Genomic DNA, 21606 nt, shown 5'->3' with positions numbered 1-21606 from the left:
TGTGTCGGACAACCCAGAGCCTGATGTTGGCGAACCTGACGTACCGATGCTCGCGCACGTGCTGGATGTGACAGACCTCCTGCGCCGCTTCTTTGGTGGTTAACATGATGGCAAGGGCAGACTCTAAATAGCTGCTGCAGCTGAAAAAGCAGCCGTTCGCATGAGGAATAGTCGGCAAAAATCTATTAAGAACTATTTTTCTTCCAAGTGATCTGCCAATGGGTGTGCTGATTTTTTCGGATATAAAGTGCATTGTTCTTTATTATTTTGCTAGCTTTTGCCTTCTGAAGGCTGTTTTCTTAGCACGGTGGGCTCCTGTGATATTCGGTGACGAGTACAATGGCTAATTTCATTATCAACGGGTATTGGCTATAACAAACTAATTGTTATAGCAAAGTAATTGAACTCCCCTTTAACTTGGTTATAATGAGGTTTGACTGTATGTATATACAGTCGAGCTCACATATAACAGCCCCACTTAAAACGAACTTTCGCTTGACACGAACAGTATCTGCGTAACCGTGAAAATATGCATAGTTTCAATGGCACAAAATGGCACTTACAACGAACATCTTCGAGCACCGCCGATCGGTTACAGTGAACGCAGTCGGTGCTCTGCCGACTACCCAAGAAACCACTTTCAACCACTTAACAGGCATCGGCGAAATGCCCATAGTTTCTTATTGGGGCTTTTCGATTTTCAGGCCTCTGGCAGCTCTCTGGCAGCCAGAGCTAGCCCGAGGGTCAGTCAGCTAGTTCCGGTCTGGACAGGAAGCAGCGTCGTGGTTACGTGTGTGGGGAACCCGAGACAACCCGAAGCTGCCCGAAGATCACAAAATCAAACGCTGGGACAGCAGACGTAAACGTAAACAAACTTTACCGTCGTGGCAGCAAACAAAACAATGCACCGCGTGCGCGCTGTTTTTTTCTGCATTTTTCGCTTAAAAATACGTAGCTAAGCTCGCCAAAAAGCTGAGATAATATCCTCGAGGGTATGCATTTGGGGTACGACTTCGTACACTCACACGATCACTCGCCGCATCCTCGAACGAAACAGCCAGCTGTTGCACGCCTCCTCGAGAACGATGCAAGGTGAGCTGCCGCAACGTTGGCGGCTTAACAAGCTCACGTCTTTTGAGTACATGTAACAGTCCTGCACAACATGACATGAAATCACACGAAAGTTATCGTGTCCCCCAAAGAGCTCGAGGATATATACCTGCTCAGCTATCAAACACTCGTTGACCAACTTACGTTTTTGTATAAGGTTTAGACATGGGTAAGTATTGGTACGACGAGTGCGCGTCGTATATAAAATAAACTTTTGCATGACACGTTTCAGACCCATTTTGGAACTTCCCTGGGTCTGTTTTACGTCGTAAGTGGCACTTAAGGGGGGAGGTGGCATTGAAAAAAACTTTTTTATTTATTGACCTACAGCAATGAAACTTGGCATGCATACTCATAAGTGTCTAGAATAGGGAAATATGCAGTTTCATCATGATAGCTTCAGTAGTTCTCAAGTTACATAATGCTACACGATCCAATTACATGGTCTGCTCGTGGAAAGCATAGCGCTGCAACAAAACATGCCAGGAAGCTGCGAATGGTGTTGATCTTTACTCAAAAGAAAGCTACAGGGTATGACACTCTCTGAATTTTTTAATAAGCTCTCTTTTTTTTTAGAGGTCATCATGGCTGCCGACACACATTGTCAGAAAAAATGGCACGGACAAATCATCGTCTAGAAAAATAACAGGGCCACAAAACAGAAATTTAAGATTGCTGTACCCACAAGCAGTGTTCAGCGATTCAGGAAAAAAAAAAAAACAATCAAAATCGGTCCAGTCATTCTCGTGCTATTCTTTCCACGAGCAATGCACAATGTCCACAACACACTTGTGAGAAAAAGCCTGTCGAAGTTTTCGACAGGCTTTTTTCAATGAACTTTTTTGTTTCTCGTTGGATATTGATGAAAATTGGCACAGACACTAAGAATAACCTCACAGTGCTTTTACAGTGGAATTTCGATGATACGATCACGGCTAATACGAATTTCCGGATGATACGAATTTTTCTGTGGTCCCTGCCGAGCCCCATTACTTTGCAATGCGCTAGAGTACGTTTGTTACGAATCGATTTTCTGCCCGCGTCGTTTGATACGAATGAACGCCGCCCACTGACGGCCGAGAAATAGAACAGCGCTCAGTCGCGCGCCGGAATGCGTGCTGCACCAACGGTTTGGCATTTTGCCAACGGTGCCTGCCAGCAGCGCGTGGCGGTCTCCAACATCGGCGCGCGGCGTGCGCAATATCGGAGACCTCGGAGACCGCTTGCGCCCTTTGATTTCGGTTTAGGTTTAGAGATGGCGCTGGCCACGGTTTCCTTTCTCCCTCGCTTTTTGGGTGCGGCGGTGGCGGCGGCGCGGACGCGACGACGCGCCGGACTGCGCGGGGCAATTGGGCCGGTGACGCTTTTGTTGCTGTTGTGCTTTTCCTCTTTCTCTGCGTGGCGTTGGACGGAGTGGTTGCAGTGCTGTGCTTCGGACCGCGTTCTTTGTGTTTGCGCCATTTTGCCTAGTCGCAACGAGCTATGTCTCGCAAGCGAAAAGCGCTCTCCTTTAAGGAAAAATTAGACATCCTTCGCAAGGTCGATGAGGATCCTAAGAGAAAGCGGACGGAGTTGGCTAAGGAGCTAGGCCTTGCAACGTCAACACTGAGCACGGTTGTTGGACAGTGAGAGACCATAATGAAAAACGTGCTTTCGTTCAACGTCAACGCAAAGCAAGCGAAGACCGCTCAGCACGTGAAACTTGAAGAGACTCTCCTGACCTGGTTTAAAGAAGTAACCGCAGCTGGCGTAAATATCGATGGCAAAGTTTTGCGGGAGAAAGCCGACGAGTTTGCACTTGCTCTGCATATCGACGGATTTCAGGCCTCAGGTGGGTGGCTGCAGCGCTTTAAGACTAGGCACGCTCTCGTTTACAAAAGCGTCTGCGGCGAAGCGAAAAAAGCTGACGAGGCAGGTCTCTTTTTTTTACCTGCAACCCGAAAAGAGCTTCTGTTTAAGGTGGCGGTTCTACTGTCGCCATATTGCGAGTAGTTCTGGAAAAAATACCAGACGGCGCCACCAAGCCAGGACTGGAAAGCCAACATTTCGGAGGTGAACTGCCACACGTGTGCCGGCGCGCCACACTGCATGACGAGGGGGTGCAAATCGCGCTGACACGGTTCGAAGAAATGAGGCACTGAGCAGGGGCTTTTTTTTCTCCCCTTCACCGACACCTCCATCTCTCTCCATGCTCACTAGCCCCTGACCCCTGCGGTCGCTGCTTTTCAAGAGATCCCTCATGTAGGCTGCGTAGCCTGCTTGGCCAGCTGCTCTACGTTCCATACAGTGCCGGAATGCGGGGTTGAGTGAAAAACTCTATCGCGGAGGTCACAACAATGTATACAATGGAGATCAAAACTTGGACTATGAGTATTCATGCGAGGTTCAACGGAACAGTTCGTTCTACAAATAATTGGGGTTGCTGGAGCGTGATGCGGTTCGGTGGGACAGGAGAAGGCAAATTATATTTGACTATGTATACTTCCTTCCCAGTATGACCTAAGCTTCCAAATTTTCAAAAAAAAAAAAACAAAACAAAAAACGGGTAGTTAGGCAAATCGCGTGCTAAGAAGTGCGGCCGCTGTGACTCACGGTGCCCAACACGTGCCGACTGCATAATCATTAGTTTTCCCCACTATACGTAGTGTAATTTATTTCATTAGAATTGAAACTTCAACAGGCTAGTATGAATTCATGTTTTGGTTGATGCAGCGTTTATTTATCACGTTGCCGTACGCAAACCATCGGACTAGTCGACAAACTATGTTTATGACGAAAATGAAGCAATTACCTCTTGTGTGTCATATGAGCGAGACTCGCACATGCGTGGCCTGAATGGTCCAGGTGCGTTATTCCCTTGTCCAAGGAACGACTTCTCTATTCGCGTACGCTATTTCAACATCTTTTTTTTTTTCCTGTAAAGGTCGTGGCAATAACATGAAGAGTGATCGTTTCGCCCAAATCAGTTATTGACTGCAAGCTCGTAGATTCGAGGCCGTTACCTCAAGCTCTATAAACATCTCATGATAAAAACTGGGGCGGATTCACACAAACCTCCCAGGAGTGCAACAAGGGAGGGGAAGACTTATGGTACAGTGCATCTCCCATGCATCTTTCTACACAGCCGCTGCTTGTATTACTTCTATGTCGTACCCATTTCGAGTTCGTAAAGCGCATGCAAGGCAAAAACATGAGTACACAAATACAATAGTTGCAAAGGAGTTGAAGAAAAGGTCTTGTCGCACTGGATAAGGCTTTTGGATGCATGATTGGTCAATTCAAATAACTGTGTCGGCTAACATATCTTCAAGCAACGAGTCTTAGTGTTGTGTATATGCTATGCAATGAAGGGCTGTCATGCAGTAAGCAAGATTGAGTCAATACACGTTGTTGTGACAATTTATTTAGTACGAAACGAGCGTCGGCAGCACTTGGTTACAGCCACGAAGACACCTGAACATCACACACACAAAAAAGCCCGCAGAACTACAACGCATACATTCAGAGAAATGTGAAATCGCACAAAGCAAAAGTACATATAATCACGATTTTCGGATGCGAACTTGTGACAGCAGAGAATGAAGGTGTATGTTTTATTATTATTTTCCGTTATCCTATATCACACACGAACTTTTTACAAAAGTTTATTGGCGCTTCTGTGGTCATGTCTCTCGGTCATTGCTGCTGCAGAACGCACGTGAATGGCTGATGACACATCCGACACAAAGAAGTGAATTGCTACCTCATAGCTTGTTCGAGAAAGAGTCTTTGCTATCGTCAAATCTGAGCCTGCATCTGCCATTCGATATATACAAGGTCGTTCTCCTAATGTGCAGTTCTTTAGAGCGAAGCTCTTACGCACATATTGCTGCGTTGAGCGGCGGCGCCTGTTGGCGTCGTCGGCGTAACCAGTAGAGCGAACAAGGACGAAAGAGAGCGAACACGGAGTCTGCTGATGTCACTCGCCACTGGCCTCTAACCTCGCCTTCTTCCTCCGTCACGCTCGCTGCTCCCCCCCCCCCCCCCCCCCCCGGTAGCAGCTCGCGCGCGTGCAGGGCTGGCACGTGCACTGCGGCTGGCTTCGCTTGTCGTAACGGGGCTCTCGGCATTTCGCTTGGTTCGCGGCGCCTGCAATGCACAAAGTGGTATGCGTAACGCTCGAGCGCTGGCAATTTGCGTGGAAATATGTAAATAGCTACAACTGCAGATGGCCGAAACTACAGACGCACTTGGCGTTGCCCCAACACGAAAGTGCGCTCAAAATCACCATTAGATAGCATCGTCACAAGTGGTGAATTTCTTGACAGTGCACGCGCTCAGCAGTCCTATGACTCAAGGCTGTGGAAAATGTCCGAGTCGCCACTCTGCTTTGCCTCCTTGTTCTTCATCGAAGCTCGTTTAGACTGCTGGTGTGACTCAATAGCTTTCACATTCCACTGTGGTCTGCGTATGGGCATGCTGCGCGTAGTACGGGGATCTATAATTTCAGGTAACATGCAGTCTCTGTAAAATCTGATTAGTTGTGGAAGCATTCTGAATTTCCAAAAGTCATTATCTCTTTCGATCCGCTGTACGTGGATGCCCTTCGACGTGCAGACGACGAAGTGGCAGAAACTTCTTTTAGTGATATGCAGCTGGCCTTGCACTTGGTAGAAATAGTTATGAGAGCAGCTCAATTTGGGTGGTTCGTGTACTTGGCTCCTTTGATTGTACTTTTTAGCTGCCTCGGATGGCTCCATGTCCTTCGAAGTGAATGGGCACTTCACCTCCACGATACCGTCGCTCGCAATTAATCCGTCTGGCGACGCCGCCAAGAATCCGTACTCTGGGTAAACAAATAATCCGCAAGGTTGCACAGCAGTTTCCATTTCTTGCTCGTATAACCGGAGTGCAACACGCTCTTGTTGTCTTCCATGCTCAAGAGCGGCACTGGTGAAATTTTTTTTATAGAGCAGGGTCTTCATGAGCGTGTCACACGGTGTCCACTCCCTCCTTCGGCATACTGCATAGAAATTCGACGCCGTTAGGCGCATGTTTCTTTCAAAATGCCATGTAGGATTATCAGCCTGTCCTCGAGTAGCCTTCTCAATTTCCATCTGCTGTTTCTCATTCACCTGCAGGCTTGCTAAAACAGCCCGTTCTTTCTCGGCATATTGCTCTGGTGGCATGTCTGGCTGCTGGCAATTCGGACCATAATGGATCATTGAGTCGTTCACCGTAGACTCCTTGCGCTTATGCTGCTGGTGGCCATTTTCTTCAAACAGTTTTCTTCTGAGAGACTCTTTGTTTGCTTTCTGAGCCGTCTTCTTGCTTGCGTAGCGCTTCAAGACGGCTGCGGGGCTCTTGCAGGTTACAGCCTTGGATGTGGTGCAGTGCCACTGTGGCCCCAGCTGAAAGCTGAGCCCAGCTCCATAACAGCGGTGTTCATAAGAGCCCTTTTGACATCTGTTGATCTGTTTACCACCAGATAGTTTGGCTACCAGTGCCATGACTGCCTCGGCAAGATTACTTGTATCATCTGTCACAAGACGGTCAGCTTTTTCGGCAATTATATTGGCAGCGGTAACTATTTTCATTTGTAGCACCTTAGGCATGCCATCATAAATGTTGTCACCTTTGGTGCCATCACAGAAGTAGTCTTTGCAACTGTCGTGGCAACCAAAAACATGTTTTGGGCCATTTATTAGGTCACCCGCAAGCTGGCGCGTAAGGTCGGCTTTCTGGGCACGCTGCTTTTGTGCAGTACCCTGTACATCTCTAAGAATGTTTGCGTAGTGCTTTATGGCCTTCCGTGCACCATTCTTTAACCGCTTAATTCTAGGGCCACTTAGGAAAGCTGAACTGCCCTTTGTTTCTTTGGCTATGCCATAGAGCCGAGTGGTGTAACATTTCACAACATGGTTTGCACATTCCCTCTTTTTTACAAAGCGCCCGTACTCCACTTCCGTGAGTATCTGATGTAAAACGGACGAATCCCCGTCTTCTATGAATGTCCGGTATTCCACACCATGCATTTCCACGCTTCTCTGGAAGCCTTCAACGATAATATCCGACTCCATTGCCCCTGAGCTTTGGTTCCAATTCTTGTAGCACACATGGTCTTTCTTGCCCTTTCCCGTCCTAGAATAGTGCTCACAGGTACTGCACAGCTTGTTTCGTACTCCTAGGTAGAGGAGCTTCTTCGTGCGTTCTCCTATAATCACAGCGACACCAGAGTTGGCGGAATACCGGTGTCCATGACTGCGGTGTGACCACCCACCATCGACAATCACTGTAATATAGGGGGTTATGCCATCCTCACAGAAAGCCCCAGCTTCTTCCGCGAGTTTTTTTTCTTCTTTTCCGGCTTTTATCATTTGGTCAAAAAGGACGGTTTTCCAGCACTGCAACAAAACAAAAATTATAGCAGATTACAACGTCGAAATTGTTTTCACAATAGCGATGCCGCACTTTGTAATTGCGTCAATGCGGGAGTGAGCTCCTAGACAGGACGATTACTGGCTCACTTGTAATCCTGACATCTCACGATCAATCGTTTCATTGTATACGACGAAATGTTGCAGAGAAATTCTCATCGTGCCGTACTCCCGTTCAAAACGCTTGCCATGCACGTGCCACTGTCACTTCACGTGAATTTTACTAAAAATAAAGCACATCCTTCATCGTCTTCAGAAAGAGAAAATAAATATTTATCAGCTTATTTACCTTTCCCAGGGACTCCTCCCGGCGTAGAAAAGCCCCTTTGCTCATAGCAGGAATTTCCATGACTGCCATTGCTTCCTCGAACTGCGAGTGGCCCGATCCGATACTCATGAATGCCCAAACAGCAGCATCATTGACTCCTACATTTGCTTTGTCAGTGAGGGACGTTGGTTCTGTGACGGGGTCAGTCGTCAACTTTCTGATTTCCTGACATTCACTGCAGGTAAAAGTGAGCTCCGACCAGAGCCCCACTCTCCGTTCTTTCACGAGTGCAAAACGTCCAGTCAGCTTAGGACAGCTGTGGTCGTCGAGACTACGAACAGCGTTCACGAAATGGGCCAGCGACACAACTCGTCTTCCGGTGATGATCGGCTCCTCTGGCTGAGTTGTGACGCTTGTCTCCAGACTCAGGCCCGGCAGCGACTCCTCGACGATGCCGAAATTGTCCCAGTATTCAGACGTTGCGTCATCCTCTCTGGCAAAACCACTGTCGTCCAAGCATGGCGTACAGGCGGCGCTTTGGCGTTGCTCTCTGTTGCTCTCCGGCGAATTCGCCTTCCTGAAAATTTTACAGGAAAGTACATCATGTGGTTAGTGAGCTAGCACCAGATGCACAGGGATCGTAGCAACTACACTTCCAAAGCTGGCGTGAATAATAAGCTGGTGTGGTGAGGGACCGATGCAAAACTCAAAATAAAAGGGCGAGTCCTTTTCTCAGTCGGGATAATTACTGAAAAGAATTTCTTCCGACAGTCGTCTACTATGGGTTGCTTGAATGTCGATAAAAGGCAAGATAGATGATACAGGTGTTTGGGCTGCCTTCCTTGAACCTAATCAATCAATCAATCAATCAATATATAAATTAAATAGTTTTGTTTCCAAAAAAGCATATTTACGGTAGAAAAGGGTGGCCGGGATAAAATATGAACCATTACGGATTGACAAGTGCGTCATAGCGTTTTGAGAGGATGGTTGGGCGGATAGGGCATGTGACACGCTGTGTGCGCGCGTGTCCATGCGCTGTGGGATAAGCGCTCGTGTGTACAGAATCATTTGATTGGGTGCATCTCGCATCTTTTTTTTTTTACTTTGAGCACAGTCTAGCTTTTATAGAACACTTTCTCAGTTACAGTGCTCAGCTCTCAAGCACGCCGCGTGCTTGCGAAAAAAGCAGCATCAGACAAAAATGCCGGGCTTTGCCACCACTGCTCAATGTTCCGCCCGCAAATATGCTGTTCGATCGGACAAGTGCAGGTCAGAAAGATAGACGGAGCACAAGGTCACGACAAATAAAAGGCGCCCAAGCAGATAAACACGCAAGCAGGAGCGTTGTGACGTACACACAGCGTGCTGTAGGTCCTGATTCGCCCAGACCTCTCGTCACAGCGCTAAGAAGCACCTACCCTTAGCCTTTTGATACACGGCAGCGACATTTCAGATACACAAAGAAACAAGGTTTTTTATAGACACCACACGTCCGCAGATCTTAGCACTTTCTTCTCACGGGCGCGCATTATCTAGGAGTGACTGCGTGTCCAGCGTCCTGTACACGCACCTATAGGCGCTGCAGCGACAAAGTACGGGATATAGCATTGGACAGTTTTGTTCACCTGAAGCCGTAAAACAGAAGTTCTAACGAATTTGTCTTTGTACATATATAGCCGCCAAAACTAACATGCCAACATAAAATAGAGTAAAGTATAGCAGTGTAGCTGGCAACGTAAAGCTGATCATAGAAAGAATGTCGCCCACAACGTGACAATTTGCCTTCTGCTTCCTTCCTTCCTTTACGGAGCCCACATTGCGTCTGGGGTACAAAACGAGCTCGCCACCGTATCAAGAATAGGCTTCTATAATGTTTTTTTTCTTTTTGCTGCTGTAGCTGCGCGCTTTTATTATCAAAAGAAACCACAGTAATCGAAATGGTCTTACCTTGAATGGTGTGAAAATGCAGCTGCTGCCCGTGCTCGACATGCCGCGATGGCGGCTCTCTTCCTCTTCCGTGAAGCTCTATCCTTATGATTTGTCATGACTCATGTGAAGCCCGGCAAGGCACTTGTGCTGCAGGTACTCCCACACGCACTCGCAGCGCACGCTAAGCAAACTCTAAAGAAGCCCTCCACGCGAGCAGTGGACACCAGAGGATGCGGCAGAAATGCGTTCTATCTCTAGTGTCTCACGCTACTACAGCACTGTCGCCTTCCGTGCTGAGCACGCATTTTTGTGTCCGTCCTTATCCTCACTCAGTCCGCCTCCCCCCTCGTCATGCTGCCTCGCACCTTCAGGCTAGCATAGTGGCTGTTATTCCACATCTCCTGCCCTCGTGCGAGGCCATCTAGACTATTCAGGTGTTAGTGGTGTCGCCTTGGGCACCCCTTCTTGGTACCTGGTAAAACGCGTTCCTCGCTCACTATTGACGGGGGACTAGCTGGAGGGGAAAGGCGCGTCGCGTTCGCACAATGTTCACTGATAGGCGCGTGGCTAATTTACTTATACGTACGTGGCTTTGGAAGTCTTCCTAGTTAGGAAGCACATGGTGGCAGCCACCGGCTGTGTGTGAGAGAGGGTCGGGAGAGGAGGCAGTTGTCGTTACTTAGGTAAAAGAGAAAAATTTAGTGGACTTTAGTCCCGAGAAGCTCTTGCTTTCTGTTCTCGCAGATGTCTTGTAGTGTGCGAGAAGTGCACACAAGGCCAACACGACGAGTGGTCGGCGTTCCTTTGTCGTGAAAAGTACTCTGGGTCGACTTACCCCTCGAAATCCAGACCTGCCTGGCGCATTTGTGCGATACGTCTTTCTAGCGCATTACCCCCGTTTACATGGTCGTGATGCGCCAGTTGTCGTGCCGGCTTACGGCAAACTGTCGACGCCCGGCTATACGCAAACGTGCTTTCTTATCGAGGAAAGAGGAACTGGACCCCACTCCCAACAACCGTGGAGACGGCGTGCCGGCCTCTTGTTGAATGAAGTTAGTCGCCCCAGCTGGCAGCCAACTGACTGGCAGTTGCTTCGAGCTGTCAGGCTGTAATCAATTTTACACGAATGCCAGAGTAGCCCATCGACTTTGCAAGCGCGTTTCGGAAAGGTGATGCGACGCCGTTTGCAGGACCTCTCGTCTTCTGTACGCCGCAGCTACCATGTGGTGTCTGATTACAGCGAACGAGTATCAGATCACAGCGACTTGTAGCTGGGCGAGTTGGTTTATGTAAAAGAACTAAAAAAAATAACTCATTAGCTTAGTCGTGCCTCGAGCACGGGAAACAGAAATTTGCACAATTTTCTGCGTCATCAACCACTATATAAATAGGTACATATTAGCGCGAGCAAAATAACAATGACTTGAGAAAGGAGTGGCAGGAGGCAGGAATATCTCAGCTCCCGACATTTCTGCTTCGTCCCACTTCTTTCTCGAACGTACGTTTTTTGTTTTCTTGAGCTAATATTAATAAATTCCTTATAGCGAAAGAGGGACGCACGAAGTTCGCACAACGGGGGGCCACCATTCCCCTCATCGTGATTTATGGCCCGTGAATCGACCGGCACTCGCAAAACTGCCCATTTCCTACGCATTAGTGCAATGCGCCTTCCATTGCCTACATGAATGCGAAGCGCATGTTTCGCACTCATGTAAACGTGTTTTATGCACACCGATGTCACCACACTTTCTTATAAACTTATCCCTTTCAGAAACGTTTCTGTTCTTTTCGAGCTACTAGGCGTAAGTCCAAGATCGGCTATTTCTACTCGTCAGCCTTATGACTCACGCTAACGAGTCAAGGAGCTGCTATCTTGACGCATTGACAGTTCTCCGCACAGCAGACTTCCTAATGACGAATTGTCAGCAGGTGCCGCATGTCCTTGACATTTTTCTCTATTGTTTTTCTCCCCTGCCCCCTCCCCGTGTAGGGTATCATATAAGCCTTTCCTTTGCCTTTCTCTCTCTCTCTCTCTCTCCTTCAGGCGAAAGCGTCGGCAGGGTGCCTTGTCGCATGGTGTTGTACACTGGCACCGAAGAAAACCAACAAGTTTTCAGTGCATAGGAAATGTAGATGGGCTTCACCACTGCCGCTCCCCCACCAGACCTGCTCAGTGGGAGCGTAGTCAAAAGTTATCCGCCTTTCTGCCTCCCTGAAGGACCTCACTTGTCGTGGGTGCTTCAAAGCAGAAAAAAACAAGAGCCCTGGTGCCTCATTGCTGTCCCCGCACCGAAGTACTTTCTTACACCACGCCGTGCATTCAGCAAATTTCATGCCACTTCGCTTCGTTGTTACTGGCTGAAAAATCTGCAAGATTTTCAGGCAGTAGCATGATTTTAGCCAGTTTATGCAGTGAGCAACGGAATAAATATTGCTCGGTTTTGTGGTTTATTGAAACCGATGACGGATATTCACAGCTGACTTCGAGAGAAGAGTTTGCAAGCGCCCGCGTCCTCTTAGAGCGAGTTTGCAGTGATTATGAGGAACGCCGTCATGGGGTACTCCAGAACATTGGTGTTCGCGCATTTCGGCGCTATGGAAATGTGCGCTTGTCGTATATAAAGGCGGAAAGCGAACATGCGTCCTCAACTCCTGCCGCACCGTAGTTTTCCCCAAAGTAAATAAATGAAATAAACACGCAGAAAGTACAAAACAGACTTCATCTCATTCCTGTAGGTGTGCCTCGTTTCGTGTTTGTGCTGTTTGTTGTGATGGGTTCATACGAACAAGCGCAGCACGTCTGAAGCTCCGTATGTTTCACGGTAAAAAAAAAAAAAACATATTCACAAATACCTTACTCACGCACGTCTGCTCAGTTCGCTCGTATCGCTCGTTTGTCGTTCGTTTTTCTGCTTTCTTCTGACTGTCGTCGCACAGCCCTCGCTTTTAGCTTTAGTCCGTGGGGGGTGAGGAGGGCGACAAAGACGTGCACACATAAAAGAGGGACTTTCCATGAATTCGGCCTTTCTTTTCCCGTGAAGAAGCTCACCCCACCCTCTCGGAGGATACTGCCGACCTGTTTTCACGCTCTCCCGCGGTACCGCGCAGCCTTATGAGACTCTGAGGGGAGGAAGGCTTACAGATGACGGTGCAGGGTTTGAAGTTAGAAAAGACGTTTCCTCCTGAGGCAAAATGTTTTTGCACGCCGCATTCGGGGAGACAGGGAACCTTCAAATTCAGCGCTTTCCTTATTTTTGTTTAGGTGGCGCTAGGGGAAGATTTTCGTTGTAGTGATAGGAATAATGTAGATTTCTCAATATTCCTGCAGCTGTTGTGTGCGATTCGTGTGCATAAGTATACCAGGAGACCGTAACTGTTATAGTTTAGGCTATGCATGCTTAGATTTCATTGCTATTTCAAGATAACAACGACTTTGTTGATGTTTACGGCACGATAAATTAAGACAATTCGCGAGCTTTGTTTCGCATTTCTGCTTACTTTATTGAAAAACGCTACGTTGAGGAAATAGATCAGGGGTTCTAGTTTATCTACGTGCAAATTCAGCAAACGAACTTCAGTAGTTCTCCGCAAAAATGGGCCACGGTAGGTCTATCTAATGAGAATATTGCCCAATTTAGATCAATATAATTAAAAAGTGAGCGGGCGTACATAAATAAAATTGAGCACTCAAACGGAAAATGACATCCTCTATATACACCCAGAAAATGAATTTTCTCTAGCGAATAGGTGCCGGATAGTTCGCATCGACATTTACTAAATTTGGCTCTTTTCAAAAGCTAATCAGCAATACAGTAAAAGTGCTAGAATAATTTGCTACGTTGAGGAAATAGATAAATATGTCTTAAATGTTCTGCGCAAAGAACAGCGCTGTAACTGCAGCAGATTTTTCAGAAAATGGTCACTGCTGACACACAGTCAGACCAAACCATGTAACTAGCGCTTATTCTTGGCTCTCCCTACCCAAATGCTAAAAGCTTACTTATTTTTAATAGATATGTTTAAAATGTACAAAAATTAAGCTTTTCAATGACACATAAACCAACTATATAAGACAAGAAGAACAGCCGCCACGTCAGTTGGAAAAGTGACAAAAACGATGTGCTCGTGCCGCCGGAGTGAGACCGCCGCCTTAAAAGGCGAAGCATGCAGAGGAGGCAAAAAAAGCAAAGAGCGTATTACTGTGCTTTTGTGCTGTAACGCTGACGGATCGGAAAAGCTTAAGCTGACCGTAGTCGGAAAGTTCCAAAAGCCCCGGTGCTTGAAGCGCGAGAGTCATTTGCCGTGCGTCTATCGCGCAAACAAAAAGGCGTGGATGACGGCGGCATTGTTTGAAGAGTTTTTGTCACTCCTTGACAGGAGGATGGTTTGTAAGAATCGGAAGATTCTTCTTTTTCTTGACCAGTGCGCCCCCCACCCGAGGCAAGTAACGCTTCAGAACGTCAAACTCGTCTTTTTACCCGCAAACGCGACGACTTTTCTCGTGCGTCGCCTACTCGCAAAAATTGACCGAAAGGACGAAGGTGACCTGCGAATAAGCCTCTTGGACGCCATCCATTTTATAGCTATGGCATGGGATCGGGTAACTCCGACTACCGTAGCGAACTGCTTCGGCAAATGCGGCTTCTTCGGGAGTCCAGAAGAGGTGCCCCCAGAGCCGGAAGATCCTACAATTGAGGACTGGGAACAGCTCAACGTCGAGTGCGCATCTGATGATTTTTGCACGGCAGATGACAATCTCGCCACCTGTGGTGCGCGCACGGTCGAAGATATTGTTGAGGAGGCCACGTGCGGGGCTGCAGATTCCAGCGATGATGGCGACGACATAGACGTGGGCGACGGCGAAGGACCACCACCGGCGGCTGAAACGCTGCACGCGCTCGACGTTCTGAGGCGCGCTGTGGCCGCGGATGAAGTCAGCGACGACACGTGCTGCCGTTTTTATGCTTTCGAACAAAGTCTGCTAGGTGACCTGGCGAAAAAAAAAAGGCAGAAGGACATCAGAGACTTTTTCATCAAGAAATAAATGCTTTTTACGTACTTGTGCCTGGATGAGTTCACGTCTGACTCTTTGTTAATTTAGCTAGTTTTATTTGTTTCGATGATACGAATTTCGGCTAATACGAATATTTTTCGTGACCCCGTGAGATTCGTATCATCGAGATTCCACTGTATAAAAATTTTGAAGCGATACCACGAATACTTTACGAGAAACAAATTATTTCTTCATTGAACCATGTGGAGGGGCTGAGCATAATGTCAAAAAAAAAAAAAAAAACTATTGAGAAAGCTGCGTTTAAAGTTTCAACTTTCCTTTACGTCTCTAAGACACCTAAAAATTGTGATCTCAGGTTTGTCTTGTGATATTTGACTTCTTTTCATGATTTACTCCTTTTCATGAGTTACAAAGAACAAGTATGGATTTCAAACCAAGTTCTTTGTATGAAGGAGTGGTGTGATAGGCGTGACAGAAAAGATTGTAATTGAATAAAACCATATACTGTAATTATTACACACTTTTTTTGTGCTAAAGTTGTAATTAGCGTAATTAAGTACTTGATTACAAATATTCACGGAACTTTTTTTATTTGGAGAGAAGTTTATTGCATCAGAAAAATGAATCACACCATGACAGCCTATGCCTTCTTTCTAAATAACAAAGTTATGGGCAGAAGGCTGGTGGCACGGGAATTTCTAGCAGTATAATTAATGACACGAAACGGGCATATAAAAATTCGTGCCCCTGATTCACACATGCTCTTTCGCCGCTCTAGCCGTGAAACGCATCATCTTACAGCCGGTCGCGGAAACTCTAATCTACAGCAATTCATTAACCTCGGAACATCGGAACATTCATAGACGTTCGTGGCGATATCAAGCACGGCTCCAAGCCGTCTGAATCTCATCACAAAAGCTTACTGACAGCACTCCATATGACCGTGGGGTGCGCGGCCGCGTGGACAGTGCAGCCGGCGCGTAATGCACTTGCCGGCGACGTTCGATGACGATGCGCGAAATGTGTAACTACGAAGACAAAAAATCGGCACACACTGCACTTGGCATGGCATTTTCGAATGACGACGCGCGAAACTGCTAGCTGCTGTTCCGAACGATCCTTGGCAGTGGGGGGGGTGACGAGCTTGACTGTGTTGTCCGCTGCCGATGCGTAAAATGCCCGTACAATATTCAGAGGAGCTAGCGAGTGATGTGGTACATTCCTGCGAAGAAGCACGACACCAAGAGTGTGCTTGCGCGTCGTTCCTGCCCGCAGTCTCGCTGTCAGCGGAGTTAGGCCTAAAGCCGACTCCGATGACGCGCCGCACTCGTAGACCGCCGCGCGCCCGCTCGTAGTAATCTGATCGTGCATCTGGTGCGGCCACTCGTAGTAATCAGATCGTGCCGCCGCTTACAGCTTCGTTGTTTGCGAAAAAGCACGTCGCCACGAATGCGCAAGCGCGTCGTTCCTGCCCGCAGTCAGCGGAGTTAGGGCTAAAGACGACTTCAATGACGCGCGGCGCTCGCAGACCACGCTGACGCTCGTGGTAACCTGATCGCGCATCCGCTTACTGCTCGTAACTAAAGCGCAGTTATATCTTAAGTGATTATCAAACCGTGAACACGTCACGAAGTGGCGATTTTCGAGAGCCATGTCCTTGCGACCCACAAGCAGCAGACAATCTCCCGGAGCGAGCATCGGGCCAATGGCGAGGCGAGCTGAGGCAACATGGCGGCCACGGCCAATCAAGGGCCTCAAAACGACCTTCAAACATTTGCTTTTTGCTCGCTTGTTGTTAAAGGGAGGAGCCAGCTGAGGCGGGCAAGTTAACACGGAGAAATGCTCTTTCCGATGAGCCCAAGAAGCCGGCTCCCGGCCCAAGCATCGCGAAGCTATAATTTTTTGAAAATCGCCGTTTTCTCGCCATTTGCAGAAAAATTTTTGCTACCTAGGTGGGTGAAACGAATTTTCCGAAGCACTTCTGTGCGGTTTTCAGTGTAGATATTTTGGAACCAGATAGAAAAAGGGTTCCATAAACTGAAAACTTCAGTTTCAAAAAATCGATTTTTTTGCCATTTTTCGCGATCCCAAAGCCGCTTCCCCCCTTAAGGGCGGGGGAGGGGGACACGGGTCTTAGAATGCCGAAAATCGCAAAAAAATAGACTTTTTGAAGCTGACATTCTCGGAATCTGTACCCATTTTTGCACTTCTCTGAGAAGTTTCTAGCTTCTCGCGTCATTATTTCTGGCTAAAAATCAATTTATAACATTTCTGTGAGATGAATGTGAGCGCAAATTGACGCTAAAATCGCGCCTTTTCCGCGCCGAACTGTTGCCGTTACACACGAGCTATCGTGTTCATCTTGGTCTCATTTGGAAGGGTGGTTCTTCATCTTCAATTTCCCGCCACCGCTGGCTCGCCTTGCTCATCGAGAAGCACTAGCGCGCGATTCCATTGGATGCTTGGGGCACGTGATAAAGCCTAGGGATCCGATTGGCCAAGGGGCGCTTTTGGCGTCTGCTTCACCATCGTGACGCGCATGTACATGCGCCATTTTGTCATAGTGCTACTGACTGCCTGCGGCAGTAAAGAAGTTCCGTGCTACAGTGGGTGTGGCGGTCATTCGTTTGCTGTGAACTTCAGAAAGAGCCCCGCTATGGCTCAGGACGATGAGGATAACAAACTTAACGCGGTCAACGGCGGCCGCCGAGTCACCGGTGTAGGCCTAACTCGCGTACGAGCCCGTTGGTTGCCGACAGCATTACTGAGAACGGCTGTGTTTTGCAGCCTCATCAGTTTGAGGACGGCAATTAAAAAGCAGAAGTGAAGCTAAAAGAGATATCAATCTTCGTAGTGATGGAACGGAAGCGCAGTCTTATCGCTTAACGCGCCGATGCCGCAGTTCCCCCCGCCTAATGAAAGGACCTTGAGCTGCACGACGGGTCGTCAGAGTGGAGTACGTTAAGCGTCGACTAACAGGAAGTCAATCCGTTAGCGGTGAACATGCCTGCCGCCCCCGCAATGGAGGCTACTGGCAACAGGTAGACTGCTTTTAACGACGTGTTCGCAACGTTGTCTCGGTCTCCGCTCGAAAATGCGGCAGTCTTACGTGAAAAGGAAACTAACACCTCGGCACTCGTGTACCCTCGACATTGATGAGTGAGGGAGCAACTTTGGTTCGCAACATTTACGGGTAACTCATTCTGGACTAGCCAGAAAACATCGCCGTGTTATTCGACGGATCGCGGATGACGCACGCACATTTGTCGCATATCACCGTCGGTACAGTCACCGAACTGATAAGCGGCTTCGCGCCATACAACCACACGGTGACAACTTGCTACAGGACTAGAAGAAATGACTCGCTTGTGCAAACAATCAGTCCTATTGCATTCCTGGTGCATATTACCGTATTTACTCGATTCTACCGCGCCCTCAATTGTAACGCGCACCCGGTCTCCACGAAGAAAAAAAAAAGACATCGATTGTAATGCGCACCCATTTTTCTCGTTGGCCCACAGGATCACACCACTCGGGAAAAATACTCCTTTCAGGAGCGTCTTCCGTTTAAATATGAGGACCGTGGTTAAATATGAGGAATGGGGGAAGCTTGTGCCTATCTGACATGCAACGATGCATTGCCGTCACTCTAGTTTTACCGTGGCTCGATGTCAGCATGGGAACTTGCTTCACCCCCTTCTTCTCGACAGTTGTGGTGCCAGGCATGTCGAAGTAAAGAGGCGTCTGATTGGTATTCCCGATTTGCCCAAGCAGGGAGCCGTTGTTGTGCCCCAAGTTTAGGACGAACCTCTGAAAACTGAAGCTTTTCTTCGTACTTCTCCGGCAACTTTTGGCATATGCCCGTTCGCCTTCAGAGGGAAAAACCTTTCCTCTTCATAAAGTTAGTTAGTCAGCACCCGCTAGCTTTAAACTGGCTCCGCATTAGCCCTTTTTTTAAGGCCAACTGCATAGCCTGCACTTGGAGCAGTTCTGTTATCACGGGCCGCTGTGCCGCTCACTGCTCAATCACATACTCGCCGAGAAGCTCTTCAATTTGCGGAAACCGACCCTGCTGTGGTCCGCTAAAGCCTTTGCGTAAATCTTTGCTGTCGACAATATTCTGTTTTTGTTTCCGCCAGTCCGGCAAGCACGTTTCGGGAACTCCGAACGACCACGATGCAGCCCGATTTACGTCCGTTTCGGCACACGCGATGACATTTCTTTTAAAAGCGGCATAGTGGTGCACTCGTCGAGTTTTTGGAGTCGGCCCTTCCATGCCGTCGATGCTAATGCACACCAAGATGACGAACTCCTCAGCACACGTACGAAGTGCCGCACATGGGTTACAGGCAGAAATGGCCGACGCGCCATGCCAACGCACGTAGCGGGCGACCATTTTGGAATGCCGATGGCATTTGAATGACCGTATTAATTTTTTTCGTACTCGATTCTAACGCGCATGCGATTTATGAACTCGCTTAACCGGGAAAAAATGTGCGCGTTAGATTCGAGTAATTACGGTAACTGACTAAAAGTATCTGTGCCATGATATTTTTTCCTCGGAACAGCAAAATAATTTTAACAGCATTATTCTCGAAGCACAAATTTGGACTACTTTCTTTTGCTTGTTCGGTAAAAGTGGGCCTAGGACAGCTAGAGCTGTAATTGTTTTTGCACAATGTAGCTAAATGTGCACGAAAAACAATGCTGGGAGAGTATTTCTAATGGGCAGCTTCATTTTTTTTTATTTTAATATAAAAATTTCTGTATTCAGTTACATGCAAAGAACTTTAATGTGCTGTAATTCGAGACATACTCATTCAATTTTCAATCAGCTTGCAGCGTTGCACTCCTTAGGCTTTCAAGCATTCATTTATGTGTCAGGGGCTATGTAATTATAAGTGCATACATATTTACAGTTAAAAGTGTTAGAATTCTTTGTTTTCTTCATTTTCTCAGAATGGCAATTTTGCACACGCTGCATGAAAATTACTGCAATATATCTGATACTATTACAGATAGCAGAATTTTTTTTTTTGCAGCGTGAAGCTATATGTTTGGAGCACACAACATAGGATGCAGATTTTGATTTCTTTTGATGCAAGTTTTTTAAACTATTTTTTTGTGTGACCACACAATGGCCACATTCATGGCTGTGAAGTTTAGTGTACTGTAAAGTAAGAAATAATGACCCAATCAAAAAAGTGCTTCCTATGTTGTATGTCTTATGCTTTCTACTGTCAATCACTGTCATTTATAAATTTTTGACAGGTAGTTCTTTTTCTATTGTGGTAAGAACAATAAAAATTAAATTCTTGATTATTCAAATAACTAATGAAGCTGCAGAAAAAAATAACTACATTTTTAGAATAAGGAGAACAAACTAAGTAAGCATGCCAACTTTTGTCACATTTGGTTCAAAAATGAGAGCCCTAAGACCCATATCCCCCTTAAGGGGAGAAGCGGGTCTTTGAGACCGAAATCGCTAAAAAAATACGATTTTTGAAAATGTTATATTTGGATTCTCCCACTATTGCTACATAATCTCGCCAATTTTCACGCGTCCTAGATTGGTAATTTAGCCATGAGAGTAGTCTATGCGACGTTAGTGCGCTGAATTTTTGGCAGTGGACGCATGAAAACCGGGCTTTTTCAGCGCCGCGGTGTTGAAATTCTACTCTTGCTACAGCAGCCGCCTTGGTCGCATTCGAAAGAGCCGCCCTTTTTTTTTTTTTCATATCTTGCCGCGCTTGTTTTCGTCCACTCAGTATGCACGCCGTGAATCCACGTTAAACAAAAAGCCTGTCGCGTGAGCTTATTGGTGCGGTGAGCACACTTGACTAAATTGCGCCTTCCGATTCGCCGGGCCTCCCGAGCTGTCTGCTGCGTGCGGCAGCGGAGCGCACGCGAAGCGGCGAGTGTATGTCACCTTGTACTAGTCGGCTTCCAGAGCTCGCGTGAGCTAGCGAGAAATAGGAGCAAGCATCTCTGTATAGTCTCTACGTTCGACGGTATACTGGTATGGCGCTGAACGAGCTCGACGAAGCCACCGGGACAGTGCGGTAGTCCTATGCTCTCGGCCGCGTTTTCCAGAGCTGTCTGCTGCGTGCGGCAGTAGAGCGCATGTGAAGCGGGGAGTGTATCTCGTTCACATGTCATTGTTCTCGTCGGCTTCCTGAACCTGTACGAGCTGGCGAGAAATCGAGCAAGGGTTTCTCATGTCTGCACATTCAGGCACGCTGCCGAATCAGCCCGACGAAGCATGCCACAGCCACAGTGCGAGTGCGTTAGGCCTACGCTCTCAGCCATGTTTTGAACCTGGCTTCAACCCTTCATCATGCCGAAGCCGTATCGCAAGTTTCCCACCGCTCACAAGTTCGGAAAACAGCGTAAGAAATCTATGGCAAAAAGAGATAATGGCATGGGTATATCGCAAGTTCCGCACCGCTCACAAGTTTGGAAAACAGCATAAGAAATCTATGGCAAAAAGAGATAATGCCATGGGTATATTCGACGCACACCAAGTACAAGACGGCGCGCCGACTGAACACGATCCGTCAGATGAAACGCCGACATCGCTCATTTCCCCGGATGGCGTCGACGATAGGCAGCGCATAAGGAAAGACGCAACCTTTTTGGCGAGTGCCAATCGTGCGCAACAGCAGAAAGTGAGTGCCCCAGTGAGTGAGTGCCCCAGGCGGTCAAACCCCTGGTGGTCGAAATTTCCGGAGCCCTCCACTATGGCCTTTCTCATAATCATACGTGGTATTGGGATGGTAAACCCCACATATCAATCGGCTACGACTTCATAATGATGCAACTTGGCAAGTGGCTAGCATTTCGGAGGATGTTGGCACCCCAAAACT

The 21606-nt window shown here is 47.6% G+C and overlaps 2 protein-coding genes across 3 annotated transcripts in view; one reads left to right on the top strand and one right to left on the bottom strand.

Moving 5' to 3' along the window:
• eIF5 (eukaryotic translation initiation factor 5) overlaps window positions 1–21606 on the top strand; it is a 56678-nt gene that overhangs the window by 24937 nt on the left and 10135 nt on the right. The window lies entirely within an intron of this gene.
• On the bottom strand, window positions 1022–10974 carry LOC119172850 (uncharacterized). The gene is made up of 4 exons (XM_075865695.1): window positions 9745–10974; window positions 7816–8371; window positions 6225–7493; window positions 1022–1153 (listed from the first exon to the last, which is right to left on the bottom strand). The coding sequence occupies exons 1-4, from the start codon at window positions 9840–9842 to the stop codon at window positions 1022–1024; spliced, it is 2055 nt and encodes a 684-aa protein (XP_075721810.1). The 5' UTR covers window positions 9843–10974.

The sequence above is a fragment of the Rhipicephalus microplus genome, chromosome 6 (assembly GCF_043290135.1).
Source record: "Rhipicephalus microplus isolate Deutch F79 chromosome 6, USDA_Rmic, whole genome shotgun sequence".
In the NCBI taxonomy this organism is placed as follows: Eukaryota; Metazoa; Arthropoda; class Arachnida; order Ixodida; family Ixodidae; genus Rhipicephalus; species Rhipicephalus microplus.
Note: the sequence above shows the minus strand (reverse complement) of the source record. Positions and strands in the feature narration are given on the sequence as shown.

What these genes read in the sequence shown, in the direction of transcription:
- LOC119172850 (XM_075865695.1), bottom strand. Translation starts at nt 9,842, where the DNA reads ATGACAAATCATAAGGATAGAGCTTCACGGAAGAGGAAGAGAGCCGCC. An exon ending in GCATTTTCACACCATTCAAG is followed by an intron (nt 8,372 to 9,744) that starts GTAAGACCATTT and finishes TAAAATTTTCAG; the next exon opens with GAAGGCGAATTCGCCGGAGA. An exon ending in GGGAGGAGTCCCTGGGAAAG is followed by an intron (nt 7,494 to 7,815) that starts GTAAATAAGCTG and finishes GTTTTGTTGCAG; the next exon opens with TGCTGGAAAACCGTCCTTTT.